Below are 23,684 nucleotides of genomic sequence, written 5' to 3'. Positions count from 1 at the left end.
CTGTGATTCTAAGAACAGATGCCACACTCTAAGGATGGTTCAAGAGAAAGGAAGAGGGAACCTAGGTTCCTGATGACTTCATAGGGCCACATACTTGTCCTGAAATAGTTATCTCCAGGCCTGTATGTGAGAGACTGAACAATTTGCTAAAGCTGCTGAACTAGCAGTGGGACACAATTCCTAAAGATGCTGACTCTTACACTCTTAGTTTATACCATTTATCTTATCTCATGTTGTATCTTCAGCATGCAGGAGTGTCTCGCCAGCAGTAGGTGTTCGATGTCATGCCTCCTTTGATTTTTGTGGTTTGAGCACCATATAGTACAGTGGTTAAAGCACAGGTTCTAGCCATTTATTAATTTTGCAAAGTGGGCAAATCGAGGACTTCTTAGTTACCTCATATATTTTTTTCCATAGCATTTGTCATGTTTTCACATCTTACTCAATTTATTTATTTTTTTGTTTGTTGGTTTATAGTCTATCTCTATCCACAAATGTAAGGTCCACAGAGGCAGGAATTGTTTATATCTCTACTTTTTGGAATAGTACTTGGCACAAAGTAAGTGCTCAATAAACATTTTTCAATGAATGAATGAATGTTTGGTTCTGCTATGACAAAAGCCTTTTGGATCTATTTAAGTCTGGACATAAGGTTTCATGTGAGTCAATTCAAGCCTTTCTAGTATGCAAGACAAAAGAAAATTCTACTACAGTAATGCAATAATATGTTTCCAACTAATCAGGCAACATCACCCTTGACAAGCATCAGGGGTAGTACTTATGATTCTAAGCAACAGCCTGATTTTTGAGTGGAAATGGTAATTAACCAGTAAGGCATGGAAACAGCATATTTTGCTGTATGAACTCAAATTTACTTATATCATTCAAAGATATTTTCAATCCTTCGATTAGTGAACTTTTTCCTTCAGTTATATTATTGTCTGAAATTCAGGTTCTCTGTTAATTACATTAGCATAGAATATGTCACAGTGATTTCTCAACTACATTAGCATGTAAGTCTCACTACCAAAATTTGAACAGATTCCAAGTAGATAACACTGCTTCTGAAAAGTTTCTTTCTGATTTTCATAAAATGTATAATCTTCATTTCCAGATATTTTAGTCAGTAATGTGCTAGCCATTAGTGATAGCCCTAAGTTCCAGACACTAGAAGTTTCTAAGCTTTTTATCAACTCCTGAGATACATCATGGACCAGTAAACTATGGTCCATGGTCTGTTTTTGTATGGGCTGCATGCTAAGAATGGTTTTGACTTTTTTTTTTTTTTTTTTTGAGATGTGGTTTTGTTCTTGTCACCCAGGCTGGAGCGCAATTGTGCAATCTTGGCTCACTGCAACCTCCGCCTCCTGGGTTCAAGCGATTCTCCTGCCTCAGCCTCCCGAGTAGCTGGGATTACAGGCATGCGCCACCACGCCTGGCTAATTTTGTATTTTTAGTAGAGACGAGATTTCTCCATGTTGGTCAGGCTGGTCTTGAACTCCTGACCTCAGGTGATCTGCCCGCCTTGGCCTCCCAAAGTGCTGGGGTTACAGGTGTGAGCCACTGTGCCTGGCCTAGTTTTGACATTTTTTAAAAAAGGTAAACAAAAAAAAACAAGCAAACAAAGAATATACAATAGAGTTTGCTGGCTCGTGGTAACTGATTGTTAAAATGGGCACAGCAAAATAATTCAGATGCATAGTTAATTGATTTTTGGAGAAGTGCTTGAACCCAGGAGGTGAAGGTTGCAGTGAGCCAAGATTGTGCCACTGCACTCTAGCCTGGGTGACAGAGTGAGACTCCATCTCAAAAAAAAAAAAAAAAAAAAAATTAACTGCTTTTTATTTTGATAATTCCATTCTTTTAGCTGTTTGATCAGTAGTGGTTCTTTTTTCTATTTTATTAAAGATACTTCCCTTTATATCCATAAGATGGTGCTTTATATGACAAAATTTTACATTCTGCTTCAGGTATTAATGGGATTAACCATTTAACTGAGTAGGGTCCTTATTTTAAATATAAGGCTTATAGGCTTCATAATATGAAGTGCTTTATAGATATGTATATAAATATATATGCATATATATTTTACGTACACATAAAAAATATATATACACACACATATATATGCATACACATTAATAAAAACCTTAAATTGTTAGTAAAGTATTAACAGGGCCTAAAGTATACTATATTCCAGATTTAGGAAAGAGAGCACAAAGCCATTGTAGAAACAAATGACAAGACTAACTGGAAACTTACCAGAAGTAATTTACTATGTTACAAGGTGATTTTGGAAACAAATAACTGATAAGATAGATACTGCTGTGTCATCCAGAATTAGCCAGTTAAAACATTAATATATAACATGGGCATTATAACCCATTGAGAAAGTTTGTTAAAATTAGAAACAATGATGACTGACAAATGCAGACATAATAAGCCTGGTGAATAACTCCTGTAATCTAAAAAAAGAGCTAGCAATTAACAATCTATTAGTGTTTAACCAGTACTACTTCTCTAAGGAAAAAAAGTCTATGTCTGGTAGATATAATTCGTTTTCCAAAAAAGTTCTAAACTGGAAATCAAATAAATAAATATTGAGAAGTCCTCACAGGCAGGGCCCAACTTAAGGGAGTTTGACAGTTGATGTGGCTTTACCACTAACAAGATGTGAAGCTGTCTGAGATTAGTCAGCTTCATTCCATGTTCACCAAAAAATTCCTGACTTTTAGTTTAGCTTACCAGCTAAATTAAATAACATCAGGAAGAGGTTACAATTAGTGTTCCTGACACTAGAAATTAAAAAATGAATATTTAAAAATGTACATGTAAACAGCTAGATATTTTGAGGTCTGGTCATACTTTGGTGAGATGAGTCTACATTAAACATAAAAGAGTGAGACCGGGCCAGGCCCAATGGCTCATTCCTGTAATCCCAGCACTTTGGGAGGCCTAGGTGGGCAGACCACTTGAGGTCAGGAGTTTGAGACCAGCATGGCCAATATGGTGAAACCTCGCCTTCATTAAATATACAAAAATTAGCTGGGCATGGTGGCGTGTCCCTGTAATCCCAGCTACTCAGGAGGCCGAGGTGGGAGAATAGCTTGAACCCAGGAGGTGGAGGTTGTAGTGAGCTGAGTTTGTACCACTGCACTCCAGCCTGGGTGACAGAGCAAGACTCCATCTCAAAAGAAAAACACAGTGAGACCAGAGCTTCCAAACACAACTATGACACAGAAGTGTTACAGGTATGCGGCGCTTCTGATCTTCTCAGCCTTCAGTGTCTGGGGTGGCTGGAGTCCCTTCAGTCTACCAGCAAAGTTCAGCTATCCTGTTGTGTCATATAAATATTCTATTCTAATTTTCCACATGTGTTATAAGAAATGTTGGGAGGCACAGTGTTAGGACATGACTCTGTGATGACGCTACCCTAGTGTGGCATCCTTGTCACTTGTCTAAATACAACCAATTAGGCCGGGCGCGGTGGCTCAAGCCTGTAATCCCAGCACTTTGGGAGGCCGAGACGGGCGGATCACGAGGTCAGGAGATCGAGACCATCCTGGCTAACACCGTGAAACCCCGTCTCTACTAAAAATACAAAAAACTAGCCGGGCGAGGTGGCGGGCGCCTGTAGTCCCAGCTACTCCGAGGCTGAGGCAGGAGAATGGCCTAAACCCGGGAGGCGGAGCTTGCAGTGAGCTGAGATCCGGCCACTGCACTCCAGCCCGGGCTACAGAGCAAGACTCCGTCTCAAAAAAAAAAAAAAAAAAAAAAAATGCAACCAATTATACTCATTATATTACTATCTTATAAATAACTGCTACATTCCATTTTTGATAAAATTATAAACTTTCCCTCATGAACAAATGAGAAAAACTATTTTTATAACCTATCTACTTACAACTTTTAAATTAAATTAAAATTTTCAGTTTATTTTTTATTTTATATTATATTTCATCATTTTATATATTTTATTTTGAGACAGGGTCTTGCTCTGTCACCCAGGCCTGAGGGCAGTGGTGTGAACATGGCTCACTGGGCTCATGTGATCCTCCTGCCTCAGACTCCCAAGTAGCTTAGCACCACAGGCACATACCACCATGCCTGGCTAATTTAAAAAACATTTTTTTTTTTTTTGTAGAGGCAGGGTCTCACAAAAGTTTTTGCCCAGGCTTTAAAACGTTTTTAAAAAGAAGATTCTGGTAAAATACATACAACATAACATTTATTACTTTAACTATTTTTATTTATTTTTATTTTTCTTTGAGATGGAGTTTCACTCTTGTTGCCCAGGTTGGAGTGCAGTGGTGCGGTATCAGCTCATTGCAACCTCCCCCTCCTGGGTTCAAGCGATTCTCCTGCCTCAGCCTCCCGAGTAGCTGGGATTACAGGCATGCGCTACCATGCCTGGCTAATTTTTGTACTTTTAGTAGAGACGGGGTTTCTCCATGTTGGTCAGGCTGGTCTCGAACTCCTGATCCACCCACCTCGGCCTCCCAAAGTGCTGGGATTACAGGTGTGAGCCACCATACCCAGCCAACGATTTTTAAATGGACAGATCAGTGGTATTACATACATTCACATTATGATGCAACGATCACTACTATCCATCCATAGAACTCTTTTCATCTTGCTTGACTGAAACTCTCTACTTGTTAAACAATAAATTCCCATACCCCCTAGCTCCTGGCAACCACCATTCTACTTTCTGTCTCTATTAATGTGACTAGGTATAACCTATCTACTTTTATTTCCCTTTGTACTAAGGGAAAGGATGAATAGATAGTGAATTGGCTAAAGTCAGACGTAAGAATATAGTCAGAAAGGAATAAAGTCTAGATATAGAAAAGACATATTAGACATCCTATTCTTCAACAACTAAAAAGGAGCACAAGTTAGAAAATATTTTGTGAAGACCATATTTTCTTTTCTTTTTCTTTCTTATTTTTTTTTTTTTTTGAGACAGAATCTCATTCTGTCACCCAGGCTGGAGTGCAGTGGCACAATATCAGCTCACTGCAACCTCCGCCTCCTGGGTTCAAGCGATTCACCTGTCTCAGCCTCCTGAGTAGCTGGGATTACGCGTGCCTGCCACCACACCTGGCTAATTTTTGTATTTTTAGTAGAGATGGGGTTTCACCACGTTGGCCAGGATGGTCTTGAACTCCTGACCTCAGGTGAGCAGCCCACCTCCGCCTCCCAAAGTGTTGGGATTACAGGCGTAAGCCACCATGCCTGGCCAATAAAATATTTTCTTTGCTCTTGGAATTTCTAAATAACGCTGATCTTCACTTGTCAAAATCTATGCATTCTTTTAAGCCAAGCTCAAATACTTCCTTTCTGACAGGGCAACCTAGAGTCCTCCAAAACCACAGTGTCTATTCTTTCTTTGAATTTTCATAGCAATCTGTATTTCCGTTAAAGTAGGATACCCAGGTCAGGTGCAGTGGCTCATGGCTATAATCCCAGCACTTTGAGATTATAGCTATGATGGGAGGATTGCTTGAGCCCAGGAGTTCAAGACCAGCCTGAGCAATGCAGTGAGATCCTGTCTCTACAAAAAATAAAAAAATTTAGCTTGGTGTGGTGGTGTGCACATGTGGTCTCAGCTATTTGGGAGGCTGAGTTGGGAGGATCACTTGAGCCTGGGAGGTTGAGGCTGCAGTTAGCCGTGTTCATGCCACTGCACTCCAGCCTGGGTGACACAGCAAGACCCTGTCCCAAAAACAAAACAAAAAAAGTAGGCTAACTGATTTTGCCTTATGTTATTGTTTAATAAGTTTGATCCTGTATGCTGATGCTATCTTAATCATCATCACAGGCTCTTGCATATAGTCAAGTCAGTAAACACTTCTTGAATTGACTACACTAATTTTCCTTCCAGGTAGGGTGTGGTGGCTCACATCTGTAATCCAGCAGTTTGGGAGGCTGAGGTGGGTGGATCATCTGAGGTCAGGAGTTTGGAGACCAGCCTGGCCAACATGGTAAAACCCCATCTCTACAAAAAAAAAAAAAAAAAAAAAAATTAGCGGGCATGGTGGCATGTTCCTGTAATCCCAACTACTCAGGAGGCTGAGGCAGGAGAACTACTTGAACCCAGGAGGCAGAGGTTGCAGTGAGCCAAGACTGTGCCACTGCCCTCTAGCTTGGGCGACAGCGTGAGAGTCCGTCTCAAAAAAAAAAAAAAAATTTTCTTTCCAGATGACATGTAGCTTTCCAAACCACTTCTATGGAATCATGTCGTTCATATAACCACTTATATATCAATTATATAAACTTAATCTGTCTATCCAACATATGCTAGCCAACGAGATAAATACAAATCAAGGCCTGAACTACATCATAAACTCACCAGAAATCAGACACTTCACACACTATACACTGGAGCTGCTGAGTCGTACTGTTTGCTACCCTACTTAGAGTCTAAGGCTTTTTTTGTTTGTTTGTTTAAGACAGAGTCTTGCTCTGTCATCCAAGCTGGAGTGTGGAGGAATGATCTCGGCTCACTGCAACCTCCACCTCCCAGGTCCAAATGATTCTCCTGTCTCAGCCTCCCAGGTAGCTGGGACTACAGGCATGCACCACCACACCTGGATAATTTTGTTTTTTTTTTTTTTTTTTTGAGACGGAGTCTCGCTCTGTCGCCCAGGCTGGAGTGCAGTGGCGCGATCTTGGCTCACTGCAAGCTCCGCCTCCCGGGTTCACACCATTCTCCTGCCTCAGCCTCCTGAGTAGCTGGGACTACAGGCGCCCGCCACCGCGCCCGGCTAATTTTTTGTATTTTTAGTAGAGACGGGGTTTCACCGTGGTCTTGATCTCCTGAACTTGTGATCCGCCCGCCTCGATAATTTTGGTATTTTTAGTAGAGACGGGGTTTCAGTATGTTGGCCAGGCTGGTCTCGAACTCCTGACGTCAGCTGATCTGTCTGCCTCAGCCTCTCAAAGTGCTGGGATTACAGGTGTGAGCCAATGCTCTCAAGCTCTTTTTTTGTTTTAACGCTTACAATCTACTTGGTGAAAAGACTAAAAGCAGAGTTGCTAGTATCTGTATTTTAAATAAGGTTTTGAGAAAATAATGACCACGATGTGAATCCTGAATATAAATTCTATTTTCCGAATGGGATGGCAGCAGAAAAGCAGCAAAAGAGTCCCATACTGCTCAGGAAGGAAGGAGGAAAGTTGTTCTAAATCAGATTAGAATAGCTCTAGGTTTTTCTAAGAAAGAGATAAGTGAGGCTGGGAAAAAAGGGATAGCACAGCAAAAAGCTACCTTAAGAGAGAAAGTAGGTGATGAGTGGGAATGAACTGGGTGTTTCTGAATAAAGAAGACTGAAGCTGCCTGTGGCAGAAGTAGCACTAACTAGAGTCATTGGAGGCGAAGCTTTCATTCTCCCTGTAGTTCACTTTAACATTAAAGTTCCACACCCAGTTTAGAGTTTTAACAGCTAAGAACATAACTAAACTGGGGAGACAAATAACTGCTTTTTATTCTCCTCAGCAAATATTTATTGAGTATCTGCTTTGTTCAGCTGCTATGCAAAACAAAAGGAATACAGTTTCTGTCCTTAAGGTACTTACATTCTGTGGTTCAATTAGTTTTTGTTGGTACACTAAGTGCCTGAACAACAATTCTGCCACATGTGTCATTTCAAAGGCCAGAGTTCTTCTAAAAAAGGAACTTTTGAGGTTGCCTTCATATATAAATATCACATGTACACTGTAAAACATTTGTATACATACAAAAAAGCACATTAAAAAAATGTCTTGTCAGGTGTGGTGGCTCATACCTGTAATCCCAACACTTTGGGAGGCCGATGTCAGCAGATCATGAGGTCAGGAGTTCAAGACCAGCCTGACCAACATGGTGAAATCTCGCCTCTACTAAAAACACAAAAATCAGCCTGGCGTGGTGGCACACGCCTGTAACCTGCAGGAGGCTGAGGCAGGAGAATCGCTTGAACCTGGGAGGTGGAGGTTGCAGTAAGCTGAGATTGCGCCACTGCACTTCAGCCTGGGCAACAGAGTGACAGACTCCATCTCAAAAACAAACAAACAAAATCTTCAGAGGAAGACCTAAGTGTCAAAAAAAAAAAAAAAAAAAAAAAAAAAAAAAAAAAAAAAAAGTCAGGCTCTTATTTCTCCTCCTCTACATAATAGCACTGTTCCCACTCCATTGCCCAGTTAATGGTAGTTTTGTGTGGCTCGCCTCATACTGCCAATGCATATGGAAACGCTCATCCATCCACCCATCCATCACTGAATTTAATATCAGGGGGAAATACCTACAGTAAATACTTTCAGCCAAAGGATCTGGATTTAGAAATGTTTTCATTTTAGGTATAAAACCATGAGATTATAAAATGATTAGCTCTTACTTCAAATATTGGCATGGTAAATTCCTTATCAATAAGTTCAGAGAAAATATAAAAAAGTATTCTTAAGGAAAATTGAAAATATTCAAAAGAATAACTACAAATGATGCCTGAAGAGAATCATAGCATGCTAGAATAAAAGGAGTCCAGAACTCTTTTCATTATAACCTCTCACTTAATTTTATAGATAAGAACACACTTGGAACATGTAATGATTTGCCCCAGGTTACCTAGTCGGTTCACATTACTAAGTCTGCATTAGCTTATAGTCTTGATTTGACTTGTTTATAGCATTACCTCTTAGTTTTCATTAGGACATAGCTGAGCTTGTACCTCTTTTGAAAAAAATTTCCCTAATTATTATTTAAAAAGAATTTTATTGTAGAATAAAATAAAAAATCCAGATAAGCAAAAATAAGGAAGGAAGAACTACCCAACTAATATTGAATCTTCTTAATTTTATCACCACTCTATAACCTTATCTGGAGGTACTGGGGAAATCTTATTGTTACTCATGTACTGATTATAGCTGGTATTCCAGGAAATCACAATCAGGTTACTAAGCTAAAGCCAGAAATGTAGAAGGTCAGGGTCAGAAGGAATAGTGCCACTGCCTGGAGCAGAGCAGGATCAGAAAGGCAGATCAGAGAGTGCTGACAGGCTTTAAGTATTCAGCTGTATCTTGTGGTTTTCATCTGACCCTATTTCCTATTAATGTGTATGTATTCAATCTGCTTTCTTCCTATAGATTATAATAGATACAGCATAGTGTCTGCCATAATCTCTGCCCACTTTCTGAGCAAAACTTGCCTAGCCATAGCCCTTAATAAACAGTCCTCAGCAGCTGTATTTGGAACTGTGTGACTCCTGCTCACCATTAAGGGCAGCCATTCTGTAGGCTGGGTAATAACCTTAGGAAGTCTTGCCAAAAAGGGGTATCACCCAACAAGAATGAGCTATGGCAATTAGATTTTTAACCTTGGAAAATACAGGGAGAACTACATTATAAGAGAGTAGATGCAGAAAGGATGTACAGAAACCTATTTCAAGACAAAGGGCTGTGAGCAAGTTAATGAGGAAGTGGAAAATATGAGTAAGCAGAAACTAGGGGAGAAACAAAGAGAAGCTGATGTACTCCAGAGGAAAAGATGCATGGACTCAGCCGCCTTGTGTCCAGGCTAGTTAACTGAACCATCCTGTTTTCTCCCGCCTGTCAGCTTAGTCTTCATTACTGCCACACGTATCCTTAAATAATTGTCCCTATTTTATTTTATTTTTTGAGGTGGAGTTTCACTCTGTTGCCCAGGCGGGGAGTGCAGTGGTGCCACCGCACCTACGATTCTCCTGCCTCAGTCTTCCAAGTAGCTGGGACTACAGGTATGTGCTACTACACCCAGGTACTTTTTGTATTTTTAGTAGAGACAGGGTTTCACTATGTTGGCCAGCCTGGTCTTGAACTCCTGACGTCAGGTGATCCTCCCACTTCGACTTCCCAAAGTGCTGGGATTAGAGGTGTGAGCCACCACGCCTGCCCAATTGTCCCTTATTTGATCTAAACTGTAACTTTCATTTTTTAAAAAGGGGAGGTTGAATTATATAATCACTAAAAAACTCTTTCATCCTATTAATCTTGAGTAGCATTATCTGCACGTATAATAAAATGACTGAGATCAGAAGTTCTCATATTTGACTGATTATTATACTCATCTCGGAAGTTAAAAAAAATGAAGATTCTGGGGACTCACTGAATCAAAATATCACAGAGAAAATCTTTCTGGTTTTGAGTCTCCATGTTTAGCAGATATAAATCATGTTTCTCCTCAGAAATGAAAGCATGATTGAGAAATCATTTGAAGTAAAACGGAATATTTAATAATGTTACTCCTATTTTAATTCTCTTGCCTTTTAATCTTGATTCTTATTATTTGTTAAAATATATAGTTTTCAATATTTCCTAATTTATTTTCTCTATTTTTAAAAATTGGCACATAACTGTACATATTTATGGTATTTTACCTGCTTTTAATCCAAATTTTTCTTATTTCTTTTTCTTTGATTTCTGTGCACATACATTTTTAGCTAACAATGCATTTCAGTTAATTGATTTCACACTTTATGAGGAATTAGAGCAAAATATACTATCATCTATAAGATAGGTAATATACACATTCAGAAAATGGATTAATGCAAATCCTTCAAGGCCTTTTCATAAAACATATTTGTGGAATCTATTCACTTCATAAATGTGAAAGGAAAAAATTAAGTAAAATACATTTAGTAAGAATCAGGAATATTAAAATTATGAGTTTTAAAAATTGTACTTACAAAGAGTGTTGGTTTAGGTGTAAATATATTGTCTTCATGCTCTTTAGGCACATTCAAAGTCTTTGATTTCTGATTTTCTGTCACATTTTTTGATACTGTTTTAGTGAGAAGTAAGCTGTTCTCAGAATGTTTACTATGCATCGTAACGAGAATCTGTTTCATTGCTGCCAATTCCTGTTGATATATGAAAACAGAAGAAAGTAGCAAGTGTGATTTTTAGCAAGCAGACTAATAATAATATTAAAATACTTTTAAGTAGAAGAAATAATTATACTACACACATAAATTGTGACAATAAAATAGTAATTATGATCATGCACATGAATCTTATAATAATTAATACTCATTTAATATGATAACTGACAATTACAACATTCTATAGTCCAGTGGTTTCCATGTTTTTCTGCACACTGAAATCACCTGTGGAGCTTCAAATATTGCCAGTGATGACTGTGTCCCAACCCCAGAGATTGTGAGATAACTGCTGCGGAGTGTGGCCTGGGCTTTGAATTTTTTTTTTTTTTTTTTAAGATAGGATCTCACTGTCACCTAGGCTGGACTGCAGTGGCATGGTCTCAGCTCACTGCAGCCTCTACCTCCCGGGCTCAAGCCATCCTCCTGCCTCAGTGCCTGAATAGCTAGGACTACAGGCGCACGCCAACACGCCCGGCTAATTTTTTTGTATTTTGGAATTTTTGAAGATCTCAAGTGATTCTAATAGACAAATTTGGGAACCACTGCCATAGTTACCTTCCACTGTAGATGTTCTATATATATTTACTGAGTAGATCATTTAAGCATTTAACTTGTTCTCTTCTTTCTTTTAAACTGTCCCATTTCCTTTGAAGTCTTATATAAAGATGGTAGAGAAAAAGAATCCAATCTTGGCTACTAGTCAGCAGTTGAACACTAAGTTTAATACAGATTCAGGATTTCTTTAGTTGTATTATCCCTTATCCTTTTACAAATGATAAGCGGGGTTGGTTGCAGCTGCCCTTTGAACTAAGCATTAATTGTGATGAACTTTCTGAAGAGATCAAAATTTTCACCCGTTCTTTCTCCCAAGTGTATCTGTCTTTCATATCCATAGACAAATCTTTAGTATATAACACTAGTTAGTGGGTATTTATGATTAATTACTAAATTGATACATCATATACAAGTAAATGGAGAGATGGCAGGCTAAACTCTCCTTTATCTTTATTTATCAGAACAGAACAGTGGTAGGCTATGTAACAGGTAATTTTTTCCTCTTATTTTATTGTATCTTCATGTCAAAACACAAAAGTTATGGTGATAGAACCATGTTCTGCTCTCTTCTACTAATCTGTTTATAGACACCAGCTCTGTGTTGGAGCAAGTTCCTACAGGCTTTTCTCCTCTGGCTGTCATTAGTTCTATTTAGAACCATCTAACTTGAGTGGGTATCTTAAAGCAGTGCTGCTGAGTTTAAGCCATATAACCTTAATAGATTTTAGGGCCACGACAGGTGTCAGAAGAAACGGTGCCAGAATCCTTTCTCCCTTCTGTAGTAGTGGGCCTGGCTTGGCCAATGTACATGAGAATGCCTATACCTGCAGACATTGCCAATCTGATATATGATTATTTGGGCCATTTGGGGGCTCTTTTTGCTTTCTAGATTATATTGTTTCATTTATATGCTCCTCTACGGTGAAGTATATAATTATTGATTTGATGTCAGATGGGTATGGTGTTATGGTAGATTTCAGCTCCTATTCTACTTACCAAGATAAGTAGAAGGGAAAGCCTATGAAAAGAAAAACCTTCTATCTGAAAGAACATCTCTTTATTAGCCATAACTTTTGTATCTTTGGCATGAAGATAAAATAACAGCAAAAATCCCCTCCAAAACAATCTAGCAGTATTCTACAGATAAATAAGGTAAAGGGGAGTTTAGTCTCTCATACTTGTTGGGGGAGGCAGGGAGGAAGGGCCAGGTGAGGAGGGAGAAAAGGAAGGAATCCAGAGTGTGGTAAGCAGAGGGTTTTGGCCCCCAAGTGTCCTAGAGGAGGTCATAATTCTGTTTCTCTTTGGCTTCCCTCTGTTGTTGGTATAGAAGCAGTTACAGTAAACAAACCATCCCTGATGTTGGTTAGGAGATTAGAAGGGAAATTCACATCTTTGCTTTACCTAAGATCACCCCGGTTTGGGGTGTTGTCACAGTACCACTTTTATTAAAGTGACTATACAAAAAATATTAGCAGTTTCTGAAATCCAGGCAGAGAACACTTCAAAAGCAGCAAAATTCTGTAAAATTCTTATTAGGATAACACAGCTAGAGTGGGTACCAAAATAACATTTAGAACACATTTTCAATTTTATTATGTTTGGCTTACATAATGATCCAATTTATATCTATGGTAAATTTGAACAAAGAAAATCCCACTTTAATTTCTTTTTTTTTAGAGACAGGGTCTTGCTCTGATGTCCATGCTAGAGTGCTGTGGTGTGATTACAGTTCATTCAAGCTATCGTACTGCTTCAGCCTCCTGAGTAGCTAGGACTACAGGCGCATGCCACCACACCCAGCTAATTTTTAAATTTTTGGTAGAGATGAGGTCTTACTATGTTGTTCAGGCTGGTTTCTCACTCCTGGCCTCAAGTGATTCTCCAGCCTTGGCCTCCCAAAGTGCTGGGATTATAGACATGAGCCACTGCACCTGGCCAAGCACATGTAGTGGTACTATTTTAGTACGAAGCTATTAGCAAATGACACATCTATTCTTGACACTATTATTGGTTAAACTTAGGCTGCCTAATTTAATTCAATGAGCTTTAGTTTTATAATTGATAAAATGTAAGCTTCTGTTACCTTTTAGGATTTTTGCCAGTCTGGTAACTGTTTGGGTATGTTTATTTTGCATTCCTTCTACAGCGAAGTTAAGCAGTTTTTTTTTTTTTCCAGTTGATCACTTTGGCCCATTTTTCTACTGAGTGGTCATTTTCTTTTTCTTTTCTTTTTTTTTTTTTGAGACGGAGTCTCACTCTGTCGCCCAGGCTGGAGTGCAGTGGCGCGATCTCGGCTCACTGCAAGCTCCGCCTCCCGGGTTCATGCCATTCTCCTGCCTCAGCCTCCTGAGTAGCTGGGACTACAGGCGCCCGTCACTGCGCCCGGCTAATTTTTTGTATTTTTAGTAGAGACGGGGTTTCACCGTGGTCTCGATCTCCTGACCTTGTGATCCGCCCGCCTTGGCCTCCCAAAGTGCTGGGATTACAGGAGTCATTTTCTTATACCTTTCAAGGAGCTCTTTATATGTTAGGGAAATTAGCCCTTTGTCTTTAATATGAGTGTCAATTTTTCCAGTTTATCTCTTACTTGACTTTGTTTATGACTCCCTTCCCCTTTTTTTGTTATGAAGAACATTTGATTGTGATGTAGCAGAATATGTCAATCTTTTCTTCTATGGTCTTCTCCACGTTTTCTTCCTATATTTTCTTAAGTTACTTTTATGGTTTTTCTTTTCTTTTCTTTTTCTTGAGATGGAGTCTCAATCTGTTGCCCAGGCTGGAGTGCAGTGGCAAGATCTCAGCTCACTGCAACCTCTGCTTCCCGGGTTCAAGCAACTCTCTGCCTCAGCCTCCAGAGTAGCTGGGATTACAAGTGCCTATCACCCTGCCCGGCTAATTTTTGTCTTTTTAATAGAGACGGGGTTTCACCATCTTGGCCAGGCTGGTCTTGAACGCCTGACCTCATGATCCACCCGCCTCGGCCTCCCAAAGTGCTGGGATTACAGGCATGAGCCACTGCACCCGACCTCTTTTCTTTCTCAAACATATAGATCTTTGATCTGTTTAAAGTTTATCCTGGCTTATGGTGAAACATATGAATCCAACAACTGTCCCCTCAAGATGGCTCTCCTATAACAACATCAGGTACTGAATGCCAAATAAGGTACTAAACTGCCATAAGTATATTATTTATTCATGGACTTTAAAAGTCTGTTTCCACGGTCTGTCTATTTATGCACCCATGCCACACTATTTTAGTGTTTTACTCTTTAATGACTGAGGCATTTTTCTGGCTATATTACTGGAGATAGGCGTGGGATCATGCTAAAGGGAAAAATTAGAAAGAACTTTTTTTTTTTTTTTGAGATGGAGTCTCGTTCTGTCGCCCAGGTTGGAGTGCAGTGGTGTGATCTCGGCTCACTGCAACCTCTGCCTCCCGGGTTTAAGCAATTCTCTGCTTCAGTCTCCCGAGTAGCTGGGATTACAGGTGCCCACTACCACGCCCGGCTAATTTTTTGTATTTTTAGTAGAGATGGGGTTTCACCATCTTGGCCAGGCTGGTCTTGAACTCCTGACCTCATGATCCACCCACCTTGGCCTCCCAAAATGCTGGGATTATAGGTGTGGGCCACCGCACCTGGCCGCAAGAACTTCTTTATTATATTAAGTGTTCATAGCCATGAAAATATTTGAATATGTCTTACACTGACCTTTTTTGACGTAAATTGTCCTATCCTAATTGATGTTACTATTAACAATGAAATGATCATTATTCATGAGATCCCAATTCACAAACTGACAAAGCAAACAGGAAATAAACAAACATAACGAGCAATAATTAGAAAACATTTCTGTTACTATGAAGAGAAATCCTTTGGTAAGATGAAATCAGTTTGAAGCTCTCTGCTTTGCTTCTAACTTGGTTTGGTTCTTATCCTGTGTCTGGCTTCTGGGCATTGGCTTCATCTCCTATTTCAGATTCCGCTCTCACTGTTTGCATTTGAGTTTGGCGTCTCATTCCCCTACCTTTTGATTCTACTTTCCTCTTCTATAATTATCATTTTTCTGATTGGTCTGTGGGTTTATTTGTAGCATCGTCTCATTATTTGTAAATATTGCTTACTGCAGAGAATGTGACTACAGAAAAGGAAACTGTGATGCTCAAAGCAGAATGTTTTAAGTACTAAGTTCGACTGGATTCTTTTTCTTATACTTTACTGCTCAAAAGTCATGCCATTGATTTAGGTTCCTATTTGTACTTCAACTTTTTTTTTCTCCTCTTTTCAGAGTTTCTGCCCTTTTGTTTTCTCATTGATAGAAACAATGTATGCCTTTTTCCTTATTACCTAATATTATCTAGCCTCTTAATCGTGTTGTTTGCTGAGATCAATTCTGTACTGACTGCTTTTAAGACTGAAATTTCTTTTTATTGTACACTTTGGCAAGTTCCATTATTTCTTGCACTTCCCTCTCTTTCTCTCCCTTCTCTGCCTCCGGCTTCTACCTCCCTTTCTTTCTTTTTGTTGAGACAGGGTCTTGCTCTGTTGCTCAGGCACAAATATGGCTCACTGCAGTGCCTTCACTCCAGGGCTCAAGGGATCCTACTGCTTCAGCCTTCTGAGCCGCTGGCACCACAGGCACCTGCCACTGTCCCCAGCTAACTTTTTAACTTTCTGTAGAGACTTTGTTACCCAGGCTAGTCTTGAACTCCTTCCTCCCTCATTCTGTTTGTTATTTGATGGCATACAATTTATTAATGTTCTGAGAGGGCGCTGGTGCTGTAAAAGAAGTGTTGTACTTTCATGGTATTACTGCTCTGTCTTCTAAAATCAAATTTCTGAAAACTCTGATGCCATACTGATTCTTTATTTCCTTGTAGGTAATTTCTTTCTTGCGAGAATCTTCTATGTCCCTTGGCTTTCCATCTTTTTACGCTTTTCTAAGTTTTTGGAGGGTTTCTTAACTTTTCCTATATCCCTCTATTGGCATTTTTACTTATACTTTTTTATTTCATGATTTGGATTTTCATGATTTTTCAAAATATCACCAACTTTTTTTATTTTTATTTTTTGGAGACAGGTTTTGCTCTGTTGCCCAGGCTGGAGTGCAGTGGCACAATCTTGGCTCACAGCAACCTCTGCCTCCTGGGCTCAAGTGATCCTCCCACTTTAGCCTCCTGAGTAGCTGGGACTACAGGCATGCACCAACCATGACCGGCTAATTATTTTTGTATTTTTTTTTTGTAGAAACGGGGTTTTGCCATGTTGCCCAGGCCGAACTCAAGCAATCCACTTGCCTTGGCCTCTCAAAATGTGGGGATTACAGGTGTGAGCCACTGTATCTGGCCCACTGATTTTTATATTACGGAAATACTACTTTTCCAAATATTTCTGAATAAATTAATTATAATAATTTGGAAGTTCTTTTCTGATCCAGAATTTGTTTTTCCCTCTGGGAAAGGGGGGCAGTTTATCTGTTTATTGGTATTTTTTTCCTTCTATGCTTTTTCTCCAGTTTCTGATAGTTTTTGGTTGTGTGATCCCATTTATGAATAAAGGACCAGGTCACATGCTTTCTCTCTGCTGTATGGCTTTTTTTCCTGAGACAAAGTCTGGCTCTATCACCCAGGCTGGAGTGCAATGGTGCGATTTCGGCTTACTGCAACCTCTGCCTCCCAGTCTCAAGCAATCCTCCCATCTCAGCCTCCTTAGCAGCTGGAACTACAGGCATGCGCCACCATGCCTGGCTAATTTATTTTTTATTTTTGTGGAGATGGGGTTTCACCATGTTGCGTAGGCTGGTCTCAAACTTGTGATTTCAAGTCATTTGCCTGCCTCGGCCACCCAAAGTGGGGCTATTCATCTTAATGACACTGTTGAGTACAATCTCTGTGTACATGGATGCGATCATTTGTGTAGCAGGATTTACCCAAAGGTTCTCAGGCAGAAAGTAAGCTCCCTTCTCAAAATGACAAAATGCAGTGTTCTAATCTAGAGCCTTGTTTCATTCTGGCAATTCTAGCCTATGCCTGGCAGGTGCTTCATTAATTTAGAAAGTTATCTTCAAAATATTTTTAAAATTCTGTTTTAAATTTATAGAAATATTACTTGTTCATCGTAAAATTCAAAAACTGTAAAAGTGCCTTGCCTAAATCCTCTTTTCCTTTTACCACTTGTTTAAGACATTGATTGATTGATTGAGAGAGGGTCTCACTCTGGTGCCCAGGCTGGACTGCAGTGGTGCGATTGTAGCTCACTGCAGCCTCGAACTCCCGAGCTTAAGCTATTTTCCCATCTAGGCCTTACTAAAGCTCTGGGATTAAAAGTGTGAGCCATTGTGCCCAGCTGAGACAGTTTTAAAAAAATTGAGATGGGGGGCTGGACGCGGTGGCTGATGCCTGTAATCCCAGCACTTTGGGAGGCTGAGGCGGGTGGATCACGAGGTCAGGAAATCGAGACCATCCTGGCTAACATGGTGAAACCCCCTCTCTACTAAAAATAGAAAAAATCAGCCTGGCGAGATGGCGGGCACCTATAGTCCCAGCTATTCGGGAGGCTGAGGCAGGAGAATGGCGTGAACCCGGGAGGCAGAGGTTGCAGTGAGCCGAGATCGTGCCACTGCACTCCATCCTGGGTGACAGAGTGAGACTCCATCTCAAAGAAAAGAAAAAAAAATTGAGATGGGGGTCGTCGCCCAGGCTGGTCTTGAATTCCTGGACTCAAGTAATCCACCTGCCTCAGCCTCCCAAAGTGCTGGGATTACAGGCGTGAGCTACCAAATCTGGCCAGCTGAAACATTTCAATACTATTCTATAATGTAGTCTGATAAAATCTGATATGCTTTTATACTAACTTTCAGAAAATTAACAGTACATGTTGTAATTCTAGTATATCAAATACATAATAAAGTTACTATTACTATATGAATGAACGAACTATTCATTAACATTAACAAATGAAGAACTGCATCTGATTATACAACTGAAACTTGAAATAAAACTAAAAGAAAACTAAATATCAAAAACTATGTTGCAGTGTAATAATTACTTTTCAAACTGAAGAGTTAAGGGCAAGAATGTTCTTGTGAAATTTCCAGATTATGATGATGATGATTGCATAAACAATCTCTATGAGAGAGATACACTGTTCTTTTGAATCCAAAAGCATGTATCTTGGATATTTAACTATTTGCATAAGTGGTAGCATATTAAAACAGCTTAGCTATACAGCAGCTGCTTAACAGTACTGCATAGTTGATGCCAATAAATTGCTGAAAGTTGTAAACTCTGCAAAGATGTAGGCAAGGGGACACATAGATAGCATTTCTGGATGAAAATAACTTTGACAAGCATAATGCAAACTATGTGCTCCACTGGAGGTTAAATGGAAATGCTTTCATATAGGAATAAAAATGCATCGTGACTAGTAAGTCATATAACTCTGTGCATCTCTCTTGAAGTAACACAAGGTAAAACCAGCCTTGTTTTAAACCAAATACATATATATTTTGGATATTTTATATATATATATATTTTTAAGACGGAGTCTTGCTCTGTTGCTCAGGCTGGAGTGCAGTGGCATGATCTTGGCTCACTGCAACCTCCATCTCCCAGGTTCAAACGATTCTCCTGCCTCAGTCTCCTGAGTAGCTGGGATTACAGGCATGTGCCACCACGCCCGGCTAATTTTTGTGTTTTCAGTACAGACGGGGTTTTACCATGTTGGCCAGGCTGGTCTCAAACTCTTGACCTTGGGTGATCCACCCACCCTGGCCTTCCAAAGTGCTGGTATTACAGGTGTGAGCCACTGTGCCCGGCTTTAAACTTCATTTAAAAGGGTTTATTTTATTTTATTTTATTTTTTTTTGAGGTGGAGTCTCGCTCTGTCACTCAGGCTGGAGTGTAGTGGCACGATCTTGGCTCACTGCAACCTCTGCCTCCCAGGTTCAAGCGATTCTCCTGCCTCAGCCTCCCGAGTAGCTGGGACTACAGGTGCACGCCACCACGCCTGGCTAATTTTCGTATTTTTAGTAGACAGGGTTTCACCATGTTGGCCAGGCTGGTTCGAACTCCTGGTCTCAGGTGATCCACCTGCCTCGGCCTCCCAAAGTGCTGTGATTACAGGTGTAAGCTACTGCGCCTGGCCCTTTTTTTTTTTTTTTTTTTTGAGGAGGAGTCTTGCTTGGTTGCCCAGGCTGGAATGCAGTGGTGAAATCTCTGCTCACTGCAACCTCTGTCTCCTGGGTTCAAATGATTCTCCTGCCTCAGCCTCCAGAGTAGCTGGGACTACAGGTGTGTGCCACCACACCCAGCTAATTTTTATATTTTTAGTGTACACGAGGTTTCACCATGTTGGCCAGGCTGATTTTGAACTCTTGACCCCAAGTGATCCACCTGTATCAGCCTCCCAAAGTGCTGGGATTACAGGCATAAGCCACTGTGCTTGGCTGCGTATTTTTTTAATAAAGCATTTTATGATGGAAATTTTCAATGACACAAAAATGGAGGGGACAGAATACTGAGTCCCCAGTTTCCACTGCCCAACTTCAATGATCAACATTTTGTCAATATTTTCTTTTCTAAAATAGTGTTCCTGAGATATAATTCACATACCACACGGTTAATCCACTTGAAGTGTATAATTCAATAGTTTTTAGTATATTCACGGACACATGCAACAATTACCACAATTTTAAAACATTTCCATCATCTCAAAAAAACAAAAACAAAAACAAACCAAAACCCAAGAAACTCTGATTGCTTTAACCATATGCTTCTATCATGCCATGCCCCCACCACTCTAGCCCTAAGCTGTCACTAATCAATCTACTTTTTGTCCTTGTAGAATTCCCAGTTCTAGACAGTTCACATGAATGGAATCATATACTGTCTGTTTTTTTTTGTGACTGGCTTCTTTCACTTAGTATAATGTTTTTAAAGTTCATCCATGTTGTAACATCTATCCTTCCTTCCTTCTATGGCAAAATCATATTCCACTGCATGGATATACCAAGTTTTGTTTACTCATCAGCTGAAGGACATTTGGGTTATTTCTACTTTTTGGTTACTATGAATAATGTTGCACTCATAAACACTGACACATTTTGAAACAGTGAAAAGTTTTGTGTGTAAATTTTTGTGTGGATACGTTTTAATTTCATTTGTGTACATACCTGGGTGTAGAGCTGCTGGGTTATATGTAACTCTATGTTTAATTGTTTGAGGAACTACCAGGATGTTTTGTCAACACTGTTTTATCTATTTCCTTACCAGATTTTCCCCCTGATATATACGTACACATATTCTAGATCTCAGATAATTTTTCTTTTTCTTTTCTTTTTTCTTTTTTTTTTTGAGATGGAGACTCACTCTGTCACCCAGGCTGGAGTGCAGTGGCATGATCTCCGCTCAGTGCAACCTTCCCCTCCTGGGTTCAAGCGATTCTCCTGCCTCAGCCTCCCGAGTAGCTGGGATTACAAGGGTGTGCCACCACTTCTGGTTACTTTTTGTATTTTTAGTAGAGACAGGGTTTCACCATGTTGGCCAGGTTGGTCTTGAACTCCTGACCTCAAGCAATCTGCCCGCCTCAGCCTCCCAAAATGCTGGGATTAGAGGTGTGAACCACCGTGCCTGGCCTCAGATAATTTCACTTGTAAATACTTCAGTGGGAATTCTTAACAGATAAATATTTTTTAAAATAGCAAAATATCATTATCCTATTTAACACAATTAAAAATAGTTTAAAAGAAAATATAACTTTAATTCAAAATCATCCATTCTATACTCTAAGTGCTCAACAAGAATTTTAAACTACTATTAAAGCAAATTTAATGTATTTTTTTTAAAGTTACTTTGAATGCAATACCACTATACTCCAAATAAAGGACAAAACAGATTTTGTACGGCAAATTGTAGAAGAGTATTAACATCTGCAACTGCAAACTGCTGTTATCTACAGCCTCTCCATCTCCCTAACTACTTGCTTCCACTTATAGGGTAACATCACCCTGGGATTGTCTCTTTGCCTCAAAAGAAGTATATACAAATTTTAGGTCTGGAGGGAGGAAGAGAGGGGACAGAAGTGAATGTTCACTAAGTATCTACAATGTACCAGGCTTTGTGCTGAGTATCTTACATTATAATAATTTAACTCACCCTCAAATACTAAGAGGTAGATATTACTATTAGATATTACTTGAATTTTGATATTACTTTAATTTTGAAGAGAAGAAACTGAGGCTTCAAAGACTCAAGAAGGGCTGGGCACGGTGGCTCACGCCTGTAATCCCAGCACTTCGGGAGGCAGAGGCGGGCGGATCACGAGGTCAAGAGATTGAGACCATCCTGGCCAACATGGTGAAACCCCATCTCTACTAAAAATAATTAGCCAGGCGTGGTGGCGGGTGCCTGTAGTCCCAGCTACTTGGGAGGCTGAGGCAGGAGAATCACATGGACCCGGAAGGTGGAGGTTGCAGTGAGCTGAGATCGCACCACTGTGCTCCAACCTGGCGATAGAGCCAGACTCTGCCTCAAAAAACAAACAAACAAACAAAAAAACTCAAGAAGGCCGGGTGTGGTAGCTCACGCCTATAATCCCAGCACTTTGGGAGGCCAAGGCAGGTGGATTGCTTGAGTCCATGAGTTTGAGACCAGCCTGGGCAACACAGCAAGACCCCTTCTCAAAAAAAAAAAAAAGGAAAAAAAAATTCTAAATAAAAATAAATAATAAAAAGAAGGCTCAAGAAAATTAACCATGTTCATTTAGCTACTAAGAAGTGAAACAGCATTCAAATTACATAAGGTCTTTCTGGGGTCAAAGCTATCATTATACAATAATGCAGATACCTTCTATTAAGGTCTGTGACACACAAAATTTCAGATTTAGAAGAGATCTTCAAGTTATTTAACCCAGTCTCTCTATACAATTAAGAAATCCCCTCTGACTCTATGGCCACCTAGCCCAGGCTTTAAAAATGAAGACAAATTATTATTAATCTAGGTTTTCCTTACTCAACTATAAAACCAAAACACTCCCATTTCAAAAAAAAAAGGAGTAGAACAACAAAACAGGATGTGTCTCCTCATAGCTTCTAGCCTGCGGTTTAATTGTGGACTTTGGAGACATGTATAACAAGTCTCTTACTGCCTGTTTTACGTGCCTACTTTGAATTTCTTATCTGTCACTAAGTCTTATCTTCTCTAAACATCCCCAGTTTCATTCATCTCTCTTATGACTGAAAAGAATTCTTTCATCATCCTGTTTTCCTTATATTGAAAATTTTTGGGCCTAGAACGGAAGAAAGAAAGAAGTACTGACTAGAGCAGAGCAGGGTATCTACTTCTTATTCTAATACATTTAAGATGACAGAAACATGTTTGGAGCTATACCCTGTCTATGACTGAAGGCTTATTGAGAGCTCATGCTTTTACACGAATGATAGCAAATGAGAGACAAGTGGGCTGTTACAGCTTCCAGGACATAACTAATTACCTGAAACATTCTTGCACAATCATGGATATGATCTTAGGGTAATTCTCAACAGTGATCCAGAGAGAAGCTATTATTAACATACTGAAGTAGGTTCCTGAATTAAAATCTACTGCTATTGTTGACTTAAAACAGGAGTGTGGGAACCTTGATTCTGTTCTGATTGGTTTGCTCAGACCCTTTTGCGCATCTCATTACTGATTACCCTGGACTTCTCACTACTTGGCCTGCTCTGCTTTCTGACATTCATGTTCTCTTGATGCCTGGCTTTGTGACCAAGTGCAATTGCTTTCCCTTCTATTAACAGTAGTCATCTGGTTGCTGTCTAGTTTCTGGCCTTAACCTTTTTATTAAAAATTTTTTTTCTTTTTTGTTTTTGAGATAGGGTCTCACTCTTGCCCAGGCTGGAGTGCAGTGGTACAAGCACAGCTCACTACACCCTTGAACTCCTGGGCTCAAGTGATCCTTCCACCTCAGCCTCCCATGAAGCTGGGACTATAGGCACGAGCTACCACATTTGGCTAATTATTTATTTAAAAATTTTTTTTTATAGAGACGGAGTCTCATTATGTTGACCAGGCTAGTATACAACTCCTGGGCTCCAAGCAATCCTCCTGCCTCAGCCTCCCAAAGTGCTGGGATTATAGGTGTGAGCCACTGTGCTGGACCCTGGCCTTTACTATTTCAGTATTATCTGATGGGTTTTGATTCATATTCTCGTTGATTTTCAGCATCAACTTCAGACTTT

At 39.8% G+C, this 23,684-nt stretch overlaps 1 protein-coding gene across 5 annotated transcripts in view; it reads right to left on the bottom strand.

Moving 5' to 3' along the window:
* Nucleotides 1-23,684, bottom strand: part of PIBF1 (progesterone immunomodulatory binding factor 1) — a 238,531-nt gene that overhangs the window by 7,071 nt on the left and 207,776 nt on the right. For 3 of the 5 annotated variants that reach the window (XM_005585991.4, XM_015439336.3, XM_045377078.3), the window contains one exon: nucleotides 10,701-10,874. In XM_005585991.4, the coding sequence (XP_005586048.3) occupies nucleotides 10,701-10,874 (174 nt within the window). Of the gene's footprint in view, nucleotides 1-7,947; nucleotides 8,077-10,700; nucleotides 10,875-23,684 lie in introns of those variants that run through there. The other 2 variants (XM_045377077.3, XR_012427009.1) reach the window with 2 other exon arrangements.

This window comes from Macaca fascicularis, chromosome 17 (genome assembly GCF_037993035.2).
Source record: "Macaca fascicularis isolate 582-1 chromosome 17, T2T-MFA8v1.1".
In the NCBI taxonomy this organism is placed as follows: domain Eukaryota; kingdom Metazoa; phylum Chordata; class Mammalia; order Primates; family Cercopithecidae; genus Macaca; species Macaca fascicularis.
The sequence above is the reverse complement of the archived record's forward strand: the minus strand, read 5'-3'. Positions and strand labels throughout refer to the sequence as shown.